Source organism: Mauremys mutica, chromosome 1 (assembly GCF_020497125.1).
Source record: "Mauremys mutica isolate MM-2020 ecotype Southern chromosome 1, ASM2049712v1, whole genome shotgun sequence".
Taxonomy (NCBI): domain Eukaryota; kingdom Metazoa; phylum Chordata; order Testudines; family Geoemydidae; genus Mauremys; species Mauremys mutica.
The window spans coordinates 178,093,826-178,108,829 of record NC_059072.1 but is presented as its reverse complement, the minus strand read 5'-3'; the positions used below and the strand labels follow the sequence as shown (position 1 = coordinate 178,108,829).

Genomic DNA, 15,004 nt, shown 5'->3' with positions numbered 1-15,004 from the left:
AAGAAGGGGGGGGGGAGAACCACCCACACCCTACGTCATTAGAATGAAGCCTGCCACACACAACAGCTCCAGTCTTGCTCCACATATCTGTCCTGCAAGTCTCTTTGTAACATATGTGCTGCCTTTAGTGATAAAGAGTTCACTTCTCTACTCTGACTGGAGTCTATTCTGCCCTGCATTTCAGAAGTTTCAACTCATACCCGATTGCAAAATCTCTATTGTTGGTGATATGAGAGACTGGAAAAGTATTGTGTGATTTTTCAAACCCCAAATAGAATTGAAAGCTCACTAGTTAGGTTTTTTTTGTTTTTTTGGGGGGAGGGGGGTGGGGAGGGAATCACTTGGCTGGAGTACATTGCTCTGGAATGATTGAGAGAATAGATATGAATTGTAGGAATTCATTTCTCTCATACCCAGAGTCTATTTCACGACCTTAAACACAAGCCTTTACCAGCAGACCTAGGTCTTTTAATGAGCCAACACCTAGTTGCTGAAAGTTCTTGAAACCCCACCTTTCACCCTCCCACCACTCTTCCTCCTTTTTGTTTAACCTCCCAGCTTCTTTTATTTAGCATTCTATAACCTATCCAAACACACCTCAGCAAGACTCCCCTACACCCTCTGCTGCCCTCCACTCTCCCACCAAGACAGTGGTGCACCTGGAAACATCACAGAAACACGAGCCACAGATTAGAATTGAAAAAAAAAAACCCAAGAAGGTATAGACAATGGGTTCGAAAAGGGGGATTCCAAAAAACAGAACAGCCTCTGTTAAAGCGACTGAAGCTAAGATTACCAAACACTGATCAGTTCTTAAGTCATTTCATTGCCTCTAGGCAAGGAAGAGGAATCACAGTGACTTTTCCAATGTGCCGCAGTGCCAAGGCGCAATGTGGTAACTCATGTTGGCAAAGGGCTTTTATCATCATTTGGCTGAAACAGTATTTTCAATTTCTTTTGGATTATTACTGAAGTTATATTTTCATAACTAGAAAGGCAAAAATTCCTTTTATGTCATCGTGTTGTTCCAATTAAACCTTCTAATGACAAAAACTTGCTCACATCCATCATTCTGAAACATGGTCTCTGTGTATTGATGGAAATGGAGTGCTTGGTAAGGTTAGCGATAGGACAGAGAAACAAGGTGGGTGAGGTAATATCTTTTATTGGACCAACTTCTGTTGGAGAGAGAGAGAGAGAGAGAGAAATTTTCAAGCTATACAGAGCTTGTCTTCAGGTTTGGGAAAGGTACTAAGAGTGTCACAGCTAAATACAAGATCAAACAGATAGCACATATTCTAACTGAAGTGACCATTCAAGGTAAAGTGACCTAGTAACACACTTATAGGACTAAAACAGGTGTTAGTGGGGTACAGTGTTGTAATAATAAAGACACTGGATTTATGGCTTAAGACCATGATTTTTAGTGTCTAGCAAAGTTATGAATTTAAGCTCCCTGGCTCCTCTTTTCAAAGTGTTGTGCAGGTTTCCTCTAAGGATAAGGACTGATAGGTCAGATACAGAGTGATAGCTTTGTGAAAAAAAAAGTGTTCACCCACAGGCGACAGAGTATTGTTGCCTTTTATCATTTTCCTGTTTGAGCTCATTTGAGAGTGTAGCAATTGTCTGGTTTCACCCACATAGTTGTTGTTGGGGCATGTAGTGCACTGGATGAGGCAAACCACATGTTGTGATGAGTATTTGTAGGACCCATGGATCTTGAAAGGTGTGTTGTAGGGAGTGTAGATCATTGTAGCAGTGGAAATATGTCTGCAGGTTCCGCATCTGTTGTTCTGGCGGGGCCTGGTGCCCCTTTGAGTTGGGGTGTCTTGGTCTGTGAGGAGTTTGCTTCCAATGATGAAGCGCTTGGAGAGGTTGGGGGGTTGTTCGAAGGCTAGAAGAAGGGATTCAGGAAAGATTTTTAAGGATGAGGTCCCGATCAAATATGGGTTGTAGCTATTTGATGATACCCCATACAGGTTCCACTGTGGGGTGGCAGGTGACAACTATGGGTGGGCAGTTGGAGGGGGCGGGGAATTATTTTTGTATTGAAGCATGTTCTCTCAGGGTATTTGGGTGGCCTGTTCCATGATGTGGTCTACCTCTCCTCTCTGATGGGGTGTCCTTGTTTGTGAGAGCAGATTTGAGTGCGGGTTATAGTATATAACCTGGACTTCCTCCTTCGAGCATTTTCTATGGTATGGTTGCCTATCTGCAGATAACCGATTTCTTGGTGTGTTGGGGGTTACTGAATCTATGCAGGTAGGTGGGTGATGCATGGGTTTTTTGTATATAGCTGTCTATCGGGTTCCATTGCTAAAGCTAATTGTGATGTCCAGGAAGTTGATGCTACTGTGGGAAGCATTCCAGAGGGAGTTTAATGGATGGGGGTGGTTGTTGAAATTGTAGTGGAAACCCATGAAAGAGTTTAGGTTGCTTGTCCAGAGGATGAAAATATCATCAATGTATCTCAGGTACACCACTGGTTTGGGGTGCATTTGTCCAGAATATTTTCTTCAAGGTGGTTCACGAAGAGGTTGATATATTGGGGAGGCATGCTAGTACCCATGGCTATTACCATAGTTTGGACAACGTGTTTGTTGTTGAATGTAAAATTGTTATGGGTGAGGATGAAATGGATGAGTTTTGCCATGTGTTTAGCATGGATATCTGAGAGTTGTCCATTGTCTTATAGATATTTGAGGCAGGCAGCTATGCCATCATTATGAGGCATATTGGTATATAGGGAAGTGACATTCATGGTGGTGGCAAAGCTGGTGTTCAGCGGGAAGTTGTTAATGTTGCAGAGTTTGTGGAGGAAGTCAGTTCTGTCCTTGAAGAAGCTGGCCCTTTGTGGGGTGAGTGGTATCTCTCCACTGCTGCTAGGACTGCTACCCAGTCACTGAAATCTAACCACCAGATATTGACCAAACCAGCGGACAAAAAGGGCACCACTGTAGTCATCAACCTTGATGACTACATTAATGAGGCCAACCGACAACTCTCCACCACCACTACCTATGAGGAACTCAAAGAACACTCCATACCACAATTAACCCAGGAATTTATGGATATCATCAAATCCTTCCCCTAACAACTGCAAGAGAAACTCCACAAACTCATTCCCCATGAACTCACCTCAGAGACCTTCACATCTTCCCAAGATACACAAAAGAACCCAGGAATACCCATCATATCTGGCCATGTCACTCTTACTGAAGGAATACTGGGATTCAGAAACCATCCTCAACCACTCACTGCAGCTGCAAAATGAATTTTAGATTCTATGAATCAAACATTTAACATCTCCAAACATTTAACCAGAGACCTATGCCTCAAGAGCATTGTATGGAGAAAGAGAGAGAGATAGAGAGAATGCCAATGTCAAAACAAACGTAACAGGTTTGTGCTAACAAAGGCATATTCAGCATTTTAAAAGCCAGGGGCAGTCGTATGTATTGCAATTCATTCCAGACAATGACTCGAGGGCCTAAATGCCCTTGATGCAAACAGGCAAGTCAAGCACATCAAAACAGTTGTGTCTGGAACGCTTTCCCCTTCCTCCCTGACAGCTTTCTGTATCAAGAAGTTATTGAGAAGGAGTTTGCAGATTAGAAATTACTTATCCAGCTAATGTCACTCATTCAGGGTATAGCATGGTTCGTATCATATCAATGCATCCAAGAGAGTTACACTTCATTAGCTTACTACTAGCTTTTGTCATCTTTCTCCAGGGCACCTATTTATACAGATTCTGTGATTTATTCTGTACAAGCAGGAGAGGAGGGCCAGGAAAATTCTCCGAGCTCTTCCCCCATCCAAACATTCAGTAACTTTCCAGACATGGAATGAATTCTCTCCCTCCCAGAACACACAAGCTCTATATTCCCCACACATCCCTTGTATTTATATAAATTTTAAGGTTGAATAAATAATAATGCATCTGTCAAAAGTGTTCTAGGTACATGAACAATTTACAATAAAATGTGATTTAATAAAGAAAGCTAACCTGACACAATGTCAACTAAATGTCCAACCTGCAAAAACCAAAGCCCTCTGCATTAAAAGCTTAGCAAATAAGTAGGCTATGCAACATGCTTTTAAGTTCAACAAATTTCACAAAGACAAAGGGAGAAGGAGATTAGATTTCATAGTAGAAGTCCTTTTACCCAAAATGCATGCAAGAAATGGTCAATTCAGGTACCTCAACTACCAAGGTATAACACAATGAGAGAGGCAGCTTCCAAGAGAAATAAGGACTCAGATCATAAAAAGCACTATATATACACAAGGACTTCATCTGCCCTTGGAAACAAACTGGCAGCCGGTGCTGTTCACAGGGACTAGTATAATACGTTCACTGAGGGCGGGTCTACACTTAAATCTCTTCAGTGAAGTGCTACAGCAGCACAGCTGCAGACATGACTACGCTGACGGGAGAGCTTCTGTTGGTGCAGTTAATTCCACCTCCATGAGAGGCGGTAGCTATGTTAAAGGGAGAAGCCCTCTCGTCAACATAGCGCTGTCTACACTGCGGGTTAGGCTGGTCTAACTACATCCTTCAGGGTGTGGATTTTTTCACACCACCGAGCAATGTAGTTATACCTGTAACCCCTTTGGAGTTTAAAAAGCATGGCCCCTTTAAATCTTTTTCCTAAGGGGCAAGGGAGAGCAGTAAGAGAAAGGAGGGAAACTCCAGGGTGTGGCTCTGGAGCTCCAGAGAGATGGGCTGCAGCAAGCAGGCCCTCGCAAAGTGAAGCAGCAGAGAACCTGCCAGAAGCCTGGGAAGGACTGGATGGCCGATTGGGGACACCCCAGGACAGGAGCAGCACTGTGCCAGGGAGGAATCGCCCGAGAAGGACAGGCCCTTGATGCAAACTGGACCCAGTATCACGGCTGCCCAGAGCTGCATGGGGCTGTAAGTACTGGGATTTGTGACTCTGCATTGGGAACAAGGAGGGAGGCTGCTAGCTAGTTAAGGGGGAGATGGTTGCTCTGTGGGGCTTTGCAGAGAGCAGCAGAAGAGGGCACCGGAGGGGTTTGTTGGAAAAAGTTTACTGGCGCTAAAAACAACCAGGAGCACCCAAGACTCACTGACAAATTGAAACTTTGCTCAGGACTCCTGAACTCTGTGTGCAGACACATTGCTCGGTATCTGCCCTTTCAAACTGTGCTACCACTGGGCCTGTGGGGCCTTGGCTTGGATGCAGCCCTGTTTTACTGCTCCCCCTATATTTCCCCTTGTTGTTTTTCTCCTCTCATCCCTCTGTAAATAAATATGTCCCTTTCTTAGATCTATTGTACTTTTCCTGTGGGTGTTCACTCTGGGGGGTTTAAAACAAATGCCCCTGGGGTAAAAGAAATTTTTCCTGTTGCATTCCTGCGTGTGCCTTCTCTTGGCCAGCGCTGTCTGCAGAGCGGACTCCATCTTGGCCATAAGGGTGCTAAAGTTACATACCCATGTAAGTTCGTAGTGTAGACCTGGCCTCTGAAAAGTTCCAAATAGGTAGCCACAGCCTTTATTAGCTGAACCCTAAGCAGTATAAACCAATGCAGAGTGCACTGCAGTAATCCAGTCTGGAGGTGACAGAGGCACAAGTGACGGTGGCAAAATCAATATCTAAGAGCAGTCACAGTTTTGTGGCCACTCACAAATGCAAAGAGCAAGCTCATAGACTCATCTGCTTCTGGATGTCTAGTTAGCAACAGTGACTGTCAAAATTCTTAGACTGCAAGCTTTGATACCAAGAAGTGGATGAACACCACCTCTGCTATTTTCTCTGGTTGCTTTCACTAACCAGAGAGAGCCCACTTATGTCCTGTCTAGATTTACTTTCAGCCACCTAGCTCTCTCCCAAGCCCCACTCCCAATCAAGCAATCCCAGCTAGCCAGCTCAGTTGAAACAGAAGAGTGAAGTGTCAAGAGCATACTGGTGCTATGCAAACCCAACAGGCTAAAGGAGTGACAGGAAAGAAGCCTGCTCTATAGAAGGGCCTTTGAGGCAGATGAGCAACCATCCAATATTATCCTGGGAGTCCTCTTGGCATTATCATTGTTTGTTATATTGCAGCATGCTATTTACAATGATCTGAAGCAGAGGTTCTCAAACTGTGGCCCGCGAGCTCCATTCAGGTGGTCCGTGGATAGATCACTCTAAGGTGCATGCCTGGGCAGCCACACACGAGAGAATGAAGGGCCACCCACCTAATGAGTGGAGCCGCGCAGGCATGGCTCTACTAATTAGGTGCCTGGACCCTGGCGAAGACGCACATGTGAGGTGGTGGCAGGGGGCAGTTGGGTGAGAAGAGGGGGTATTTGGGACATGCAGGGCTGCAGTGGCCGGAGAAAGAGGCAACTTTCCCCAGTTCCAGGGCTGTGGCTGCCAGGGAAAGACGACCCCCCTTCCCGGCCTCAGCTCTATGGCTGCTGTGGTGGGAGAAAGGCCCCCGCTCCTTCCCAGCCCCAGCTCGGGGACTGCCACGGCAGGGGAGACCCCCATCCTTCCAGGCAGGGGCAGCTCTAGGTATTTTGCCACCTCAAGCACGGCGGGCAGGTTGCCTTTGGCGGCTTGCCTGTGGGAGGTCCCCGGTCACGCGGATTTGGCAGCACGCCTGCGGGAGGTCCACCAAAGCTGCGGGACCAGCGGACCCTCCGCAGGCATGCCGCCAAAGGCAACCTGCCTGCCGCCCTCGCGGCGACCAGCAGAGTGCCCCCCCGTGGCTTGCCGCCCCCGGCACGCGCTTGGCGTGCTGGTGCCTGGAGCTGCCCCTGCTTCCCAGCCCCAAATCGGGAGCTCCCACGGGGGGGAGAGAGGGCATGTCCATCACATTAGAAAGGCAAGACTACTGATATTAAAATACGAGTGGTGTGCTTTTATTTGTAGAACAAAAAAAATATTTTTTTCTATACAGCGCTTTTATTCAATTGAACAATAGCTAGCTAATGGTACAAACAACATTTGGGAAGATCATTAAGTAGTCTGAGACCCTCAGCAATTTTCAAGTAGTCCATGGAAAAAAAAGTTTGAGAACCACTGATCTGAAGTTTCAGGACCTTTCTGTGGCTCCACTCCCCTCTAAGAATCAAAAACACCCCTTATTATGTATGAATGAAGAGAAGGAAGATGTGTATATATCCCTACATGCATCTGGATATGTACATATACATATCTAATGTTTACAGCTCTCTGTGCAATTTACAGCTTTTTGTGCTCACTCACAGGTGGCATTCTTGATACTGCAGAAAGTCAGACGTAAGTAAGAAAAAAATACCTATTCATAGACCAGTGAGAATGAGTTTTGTATTCTGCAGACCCCTATTGTATTATGTTTCCTATATATTACATTATAGGCATAAAAAGTATCAGATTTTGCATCCCTGGAAGAGCAGGTAAATCTCATAACTACATACAAGATTAGTACTGCCTGGCAGAGGTATTAATAATCTTATTACTGCATGGGGATTATTTACAATACTTGCTCTGGTCCCCCATTTTATACTCAATGCGATGAAGTGCCACATGCTTAAAGCCTTGAAACTGAAATACTGCAGTAAAAGAAAAAAGCAGCAACTATCTCAGAGCGTGACACCCACATGCCAGCTGTGGGTTTTCAATCCCTTGTTCTGCGGAGTTATTCTGAATTTGTTAATATAAAATAGTACATCAAATACAAACTAGTTAAGTTGTCTTCAGCTTTTATCATAATCACCTCTCTTTTTAACATTCTAATGGGTTTACAAATAGTAGAGCAATATGAACTACACTCCTTTTTAAGTGAACCTATCACCATAGTATCAGCACTATATATTATAGCACTAAAAACAAAAAACAAAACAAAAAATCACTCTGAATCCTTATTTGGAAAGCCAATCAGAAGATTTAGGTTATAAAACAAGATAAGGCTTTTGACCCCCCCCCCCCCCTCTTTAGCAAGGCAAATCAAGTCTCTAGCTTTCAGAAACACTGCCCTAAAGAATTTTTGAGAAGCCTAGGGCTTTCAGACAGAGCAGAAGGCTTCAAGGCACTGTCAGATCAGGTGTTGTTAAAAAACACCAGTTCAGCAAATATCATGCAAACAGTTTAAAGAATCTGAGAACCTAAACTCTAGTGATGCATGCCAAAATGGGACTAGACAATTCCCCACTCTAACTGTATGATTTTTTTTTAAAGGAACATCTTACATGTATGCCTCTACTTGCACACAGAAAGATACCAAAATGCTTTACAAAACTAGACATGCACATAGGATTCTGATACAGACCACTGAAAAATAGCCCTTCTGAGATAGAAGGCAGCAGCTGTTTGATACCTTGGCAGCTTTTCTACACAACACTGATAGAAAATTAAGAACGTTGGATCCAGTTTTAATTGGAGAAGTATAAAACATAATTCATGTTAACAGAAAGTAATTACCAAGCTGGAATTTGGCCAGGGCACCGAAGAGAACACCTAAACTCTTATATACGAGAAGAGTTGTCAAGATCTGTGTTTTATACATGATCTGAAAGACAGCTCCTCTAGCAACACAATGCCCCCTACTGCTATCCTGGGGTATCAGTTTAGTATCAACTTCGAAGGAAGAATAGGCAGGCACCCATTCACTCCTTATTAGGAAAAGGTTATCCAGAACAATATTGTTCTTAATCCAAGCGGATTTAGTATTCAGGCATGTAAAGGTAATTCAATAAGCAGTTTCAATTCATCCATGTTGACATCAGAATACAATAGATTCAGTTTATAAATTATACAGCGGAGTAATCCAGGACAACCTTGGTTTCTAAGCATTTTTCCAGGGAGTGGGGAGGAGAAACAACCATTGTTTTTCAAAGTTTGAACCCTATCCAAAAAACAGTCCAAAGGTTCATCTCTCTCTCTTCCGGCAAAGGGAAGATAGCGTGAGAAACATGAAATCGGAGATGTAGAAGCACGGCTGTGCAAGTCAAGCACAACTGTTGTTTCGAAGCTATCCTGCACTTGCTTTGCCAGTTCTTACGACTAGACACAAAAGATGCTGCTAGCTCTGCTTCTTTTCCTCAAATAGCTTAGAAATTAACTGAAAATCCTCACTTCCATAAGAGCAAAGGAAGCGTTCACCATTGCAAAGTATCTCCATTCACACATTTTTCTAGTGTGGAAACAGAGTCTGTGTTTTCGCAAAGATATCAGTTTACTCAAAATGCATTTTGGTAACCCTAGGTTAGATATATGGGCCATCACAAAGACACATGGGATGTTGCAACTAACTTGTATTCAGCCATTCTTGAAATTGTAAAGAGGTCTTGCATGCTACAGCATCTCTCTGCCAGAAGGATCCCAAAGCACTTTACAAGACTATGTACATTCATCCACTGAGCTGAGACAGTCACTTGTGGGATGGGACACAACAGCTGTTCAACTGTGCACAGCACTTCTACAGGACACTTTAAGGCAGGAATTGAAGAACACTGTACCCAATTGGAATGGTAGGAGGAATTCAGGGAGACCGAGTATACTTACACAAGTTGAAGTTTAACCAGGAAGCCACCTCTACTCTTGTAAAAATAGAGATTACAAGAAATTAATAAGAACCATAGGTGAGGAGGACTTCGGTTTTATGTTTTACATCCAGCAACACAGCCAAGGCATCCCTTCTGTACTTACTAGGAGAGGTAAATGCCACCTTACTGATTCACCAAAACTTAAGTTTCCATGGAGGTATCCCAGTCCAGTATTGACCAGGCTCATATCAGCTTGTGAAATCTGACAAGCAAAGTTCAGAGCCAGAAATGGTACAGCTGTAGGCACAACAGAGAAGGACCATTCATTGTTTCCCTTCTCATGCACAGTTTGCAAATTCTGTATGGATTCCAGTACACAGGCATCAGGGAACAGCTTCCTGTTGTGTGTTTGTACAATGCCTAGCCCCATGGGGTCCTCACCCACGACAAGGATTCCTAGGTGCTATGGTAATATGAGTAAATAATATAATGAATCTGTTCAATGTTGAAAAGGCCTTAGGAATTTTTCCTCCTTCCAATTCCAGCAATAGCAGTTGCTACTGCATTTCTTTTGGAAGAGCACAGGGTACTATCTGCCACTTGGAATCTCCCCGGAAACTGAATGGGTGTGATACAGTCATATTCCATATAAGATGCATTACTAGCAAGAGAAATGAATGGTGGGTCAAACTTTTAACAGACTATTGATATAGATAGGCAGCCACTTACCCAGCAGTAGAAGAGATGTCAGCTCTTGCAGAAGGCACCTCATCTTTGTAAGAGAGTGCAGATGAAGGGGCAGCTCTCCTTCCCGTCCTCCCTCACCTATTCTTTTATCTTCAGCTGTCAGACACCAATTGGCTTATATTTCCAGAAAAATATTTTGTTGGGAGTGGAAGTACAAAGTAGAGGGGAAGGGGAGGGGGGAGAGAAGGAGGAAGGGGGAAAAAAACAGAAGGGAAAAATAAAGTGAGGGAAGGGCTTAGTGGGAGGCGTGAAAACGTCCTCAAATGCTAAATTATGTTCCCAAATTGATACTACTGCCTTTCCAGATTCTGACACACACTGTGTCTCAACGTCTACTTTGATTTTTTTTTTCCAGGTCCAGTTTCAACAGTGGCTGCGTGTCCTTTCCTTTTAGATTAGTGCTCCAGGAAAGAGGAGGGAAAAGAGTAAGAGAAATCCTTTCATCTGCTCAGTCTGGTAATGCTAGATCCTCCTCCCAGCGAAAATGTGCCTCCCAGAACAGTTCCCAAGAGTCAGTTCCCGGCCCCGCAGCTGAAGATATAATGGGAGTTCAAAACCTCTGGCGCCCAAGCTTGGCTGCTACATGACAAGAGAGCGTCAGAGTCGGTGTCTTTGCTTCTCCAGCTGATTTCTTCCTTGGGAAGGGATGAGCGTGAGCTGTGCCCCGATCTCCTCCACCCGCCAGCGGGGCTGGGCTCGGCTCGGCTCTGCCTGACGGTGCAACCGGAGCCGGGATCCTACCCTCTGCAGCTGCTCCCGCTCCGCCTGGGCTCGGCTCCTCGCTCAGCTCCTCGCTGCTTTCTGCTCCCCCTGAGAGCAAAGTTAGCAAGGCGTGAGAGGCGGCCTCCTGCCCCCCTCGCCCCCCAGCCCGGCCCGGCGCCCGCGGAGGGCAGCGCTCCGGCGAACCGAGCCCCGGGGCTGGGCAGGCGCGATGCCCGCGCCGCGAGCCCAGCCCGCTATTGTCTCACCCCGGCGGCTGCCCGGGTCTCCAGCGGGGCTAATGCCAGGGGAGAAGGCGCCTCAGACGGGGCGCTCTGAGGGGTGGCCCCTGGCTAAGGGGGGGGGCGAGCAGCAGCAGCCAGCCCCTGCCGGCTCCGCTGCCCCGGAGCGGGCTGCAGCAGCGGGAGAGCCGGGCGGCCCGTCCCCCGCGGAGGAGGAGGGTCCAGGCGAGCGCTCCCCCTGCCCTGGCAGAGCCCGCAGCCGGCGCACGCCGCGCCCCGAGCACCGCCACACACAGCAGCCCGGCTCCAGCCGCGCACGGCGCCTCCAGGTGTCCGGGCTCCCTCTGCACGTCGGTCCCCGGAGCCCCAGGTCCCCGCTCGCTCACCCGCCCTGGTCCCCGCGGGCGCTGCTCCGCCCCCGGGTAACCTACCTGCCCCGCGCCCTCCAGCCGGCACCGCCTGGCTGCCATTCTCCGCTCAAAAAGCTGGCGGGGGGGGGCAGGCGCTTCCTCTGCGCCGGGAGACTCCGCCCTGCGCTCCGCCCTCTGCCCCCTGGGCCTCCCGCTCCCCGCCCTGCCCCGCCTATTCCCTCCGCTCCCTTCCTCACCTCTACCCCCGGCAAGCTGGCCTCAAGGCCCCGCCCGGGGGCGCGCCTGCTCCCGCCGGCTCTCGGGGAAGCCGGAAGGGGTGGGGGTCCCCCCTCCAAGAGGGAGGCTGCAAAGGGCTAAACTGGACACAACAGCATCTGCTTTTTGAACCGGGAGCCAGCTAGGCTGACCCAATGTCCCGATTTTATATGGACAGTCCTGATATTTGGAGCTTTTTCTTATCTAGCCAGCTAGTTCCCCCTACCCCAGCTTCATTTTTCACACTTGCTGTTTGGTCACTTTAGAGCCGGCTCATATTACAGCCAGGCTGAGATACTCTGGTTCCAGCTCCTAAGGCTGTCGCTCAAGCTCTGTGGTCCGGAGAGCTAGCGAAGCTTCCCCCTCCTAAGGCTCCTTTAAATCCTTATTGCTTATTCCTTACTCATGCAAGCAGGGGCGCAGGAACAGTTTGTACAATGGGAGTGCTCAGAGCCATTGAACTAAACTGTAAACCCTGTATACGATGGAAATCACTTCAAGTCGGGGGGCGGCAGCACCTGTGCATGCACGTGCTGGTTGTATGTACAATCAGGGCTGCCACTTTTTGTCTTTGTGGGACAAAGGCAGGCCTCTCCGTGCCCTGTGATGTTTATTGTTGTGGCAGCATAGCCCTGTAACATATTGGTGCCTGGCAATTTGGCGTCAAGACAGCTTGGGTGGGCAGTGATTTGGATACTTGTTATTAAGGCCAAATTGCCAGATGTGTGTCCTCCCACACTACACAGACTAGATGATCACGATGGTTCCTTCTGGTCTTAAAGTCTATGAATCTATAAAATTAGGGCTCAAGAGTTTGATTGTATCAAGCTGTCTCCAATGGGGCAGGATTAACTTTTTGTGGGCCCCCATTGGGGAAATAGGGCATGTGATGGGGCGTGGTTTGCAGAGCAAGGGGCCAGTTGGGGGCAATGAGGTGCAGTGCAGTGAGAGTGGCCCCGCTCAGCCCAGCACAAGGGCACTGTTTACAAACCCACAACTGCTAGGCGCACACTGGGAAGTGGGGGCCCAGCATGCGGCCAGTATGTCCCTCGGCCCGTGCCACTTCCAGCAGCTCCCATTGGCCTGGAACAGCGAACCGCAGCCACTGGGAGCTGCAATCAGCCAAACCTGCGGACGTGGCAGGTACATAAACCGGCCTGGCCCGCCAGGGGCTTTCCCTGCACAAGCGGCAGAACAAGTTTGGGAACCACTGTACTAGACCATGCTGCTACGCAACTTAAGGTAGGTTTGGGAGTATTCTCATTATGTACAGGTACCATATTGATATACACCAGACAGGGCCGGCTCCATGTTTTTTGCCGCCCCAAGCAAAATAATTTCCTTGCCCCCCCCAGCCCCGCCCCAACTCAGCCCCTTCCCCACCCCATTCCAGTCCCTTCCCCAAATCCCTGGCCCCACCTCCTCCCCCAGGTGCGCTGCATTTCCCCTCCTACCCCTTCCTCCCAGGCAAGCTTGGGTGGGAGAGAGGGGGGAGAAGTGGAGCGGCAGCACGCTCGGGGTAGAAGGCAGAGGTGAGCTGGGGGGGAGCGGTTCCTCTGCCCCCCCAGGGTTACTTCCTGCAGCCCTCCCTGCGCCCCCTGCCGCCGCAGCTCACCTCCACTCCACCTGCTCCCCTGAGCGTGCCGCCGCTGCTCTGCTTCTCCCCCATCCCTCCCAGGCTTGCTGCAAAACAGCTGATTCGCGTGGCAAGCCTGGGAGGGAGGGGGGAGAAGCAGAGCAGCGGCGTGCTTGGGGGAGCAGGCAGCAGTGGAGCGGAGGTGACCTAGGGAGGGGAATGGTTCCTCTGCCCCCTCCCCCAGGGTTACTTCCTGCGACCCTCCCAGCGCCGCCCACCACCGTAGCTCACCTCCGCAGCTCACCTCCGCTCAGGGCTGGCTCCCGGCTTTTTGGGCCCCAAGCAAAAAAAAAAAAAAAAAGGAGCCGGAGTGCTGCCCCTTGGAAAGTGCCGCCCCAAGCACATGCTTGGAGCGCTGGTGCCTAGAGCCGGCCCTGACACCAGATGAAGTCTAAAGAAGCATAAAATTGTGTGCACTGCAAAATACCAGAGATTCACTGAGCTTTCACATCCTCCTTTTCTCAAAGCTCTTTCAAGGTATTACATTAATGCATAGTAACAATAGTATACATAAAGGGACCATGCAAATGACATTACAGCATTATAAGATTAATCCTATTTTAGTCAAATTAGATTATAATAAGCACTATGTGCTAAAGACTATTAATGGGAACCTATGTTTCAAAAGCTTCATCATCTCTGTGCTTGGTTCTCCTCCTTGACCCCAATAATAAAAATAGCTTCACATTCATAATTGCTCTTTTCACTTTCAGATCGCTTTACTTAAATTAAAAAAAAATAATAAAAAAAAAATATTAATAACAAATATTCTGTGAGGAGAGCAAGAGTATTATCACCATTTCATAGATGGGGAAACTGAGGCCAAGAATGGTCAATTGACTTCCCCAAAGCTGTAGAGAGATTTGATGTTACAGCTAGATTACGGGTGTCATGGATCAGCATTCACGATGCACTCCCCGTCAGTATTTGGCCTGGGCTGGAGAAGCTAATGATCCAATCAGCAGATTATATTTGATGATGAATCTTGGTCATGTGCCTGAGGCCTGTTGTGCATATACTAAGAAGCAGCAGCTAGATTACAACCCAATGATTCCTACTGCTCCATTCTGGGCTGTGACAACTAGGCCACATCTCTGCCTACGGAAATATATTTGTAGGCATGGTTTATTCACATAACTTACATGATGACTTAAATAAATACATACATGGGCAAAATATCCTCAAGCCCCGGGTCAGTGCAATGTGCCAGGACAGCACTGGGCTGTGTGGAGCTCTGCACAGATCCACGTATCCATATTCACTTACCTCTTCTTCAGGAACTGCCAGACCACTTTGTTCATACCACCTGGTTGCATGGTTTGGTGGTGGGGTTGCCATATTAGCTGGAGGCTGGTGGGTGTCCCTCTGATGGTGCCCACACTGCTGCCCACAAGGTGGGGATTCTCTCTGCCACTGCTGGTGCACTGCTCAGAACTGCTTTTTATTTTGCTCACCAGATCCTCCAGCATGTCTACATCCCTGCCCTCAGCAGGCAGAAGTGACACTGTGCTGGTGGACCCCTGGCATGAGAGAGGGAATGATCCAGCTCACTGCAGTCCCCTGAAAAGCAACTGTG

General features: G+C 47.8%; 1 protein-coding gene across 3 annotated transcripts in view; it reads right to left on the bottom strand.

Annotated features, from left to right (window-relative positions):
• The window catches only part of IGSF3 (immunoglobulin superfamily member 3), a 149,507-nt gene extending 137,800 nt beyond the window's left edge, over positions 1-11,707 (bottom strand). For all 3 annotated transcript variants that reach the window (XM_045002017.1, XM_045002018.1, XM_045002019.1), the window contains exons 1-2: positions 11,598-11,707; positions 10,208-11,035 (exon numbers count right to left, since the gene is read on the bottom strand). In XM_045002017.1, coding sequence (XP_044857952.1) covers positions 10,208-10,250 — 43 coding nt within the window. In that variant the 5' untranslated portion in view covers positions 10,251-11,035; positions 11,598-11,707. The remainder of the gene's footprint in view (positions 1-10,207; positions 11,036-11,597) is intronic.
• Positions 11,708-15,004: the final 3,297 nt, after the last annotated feature.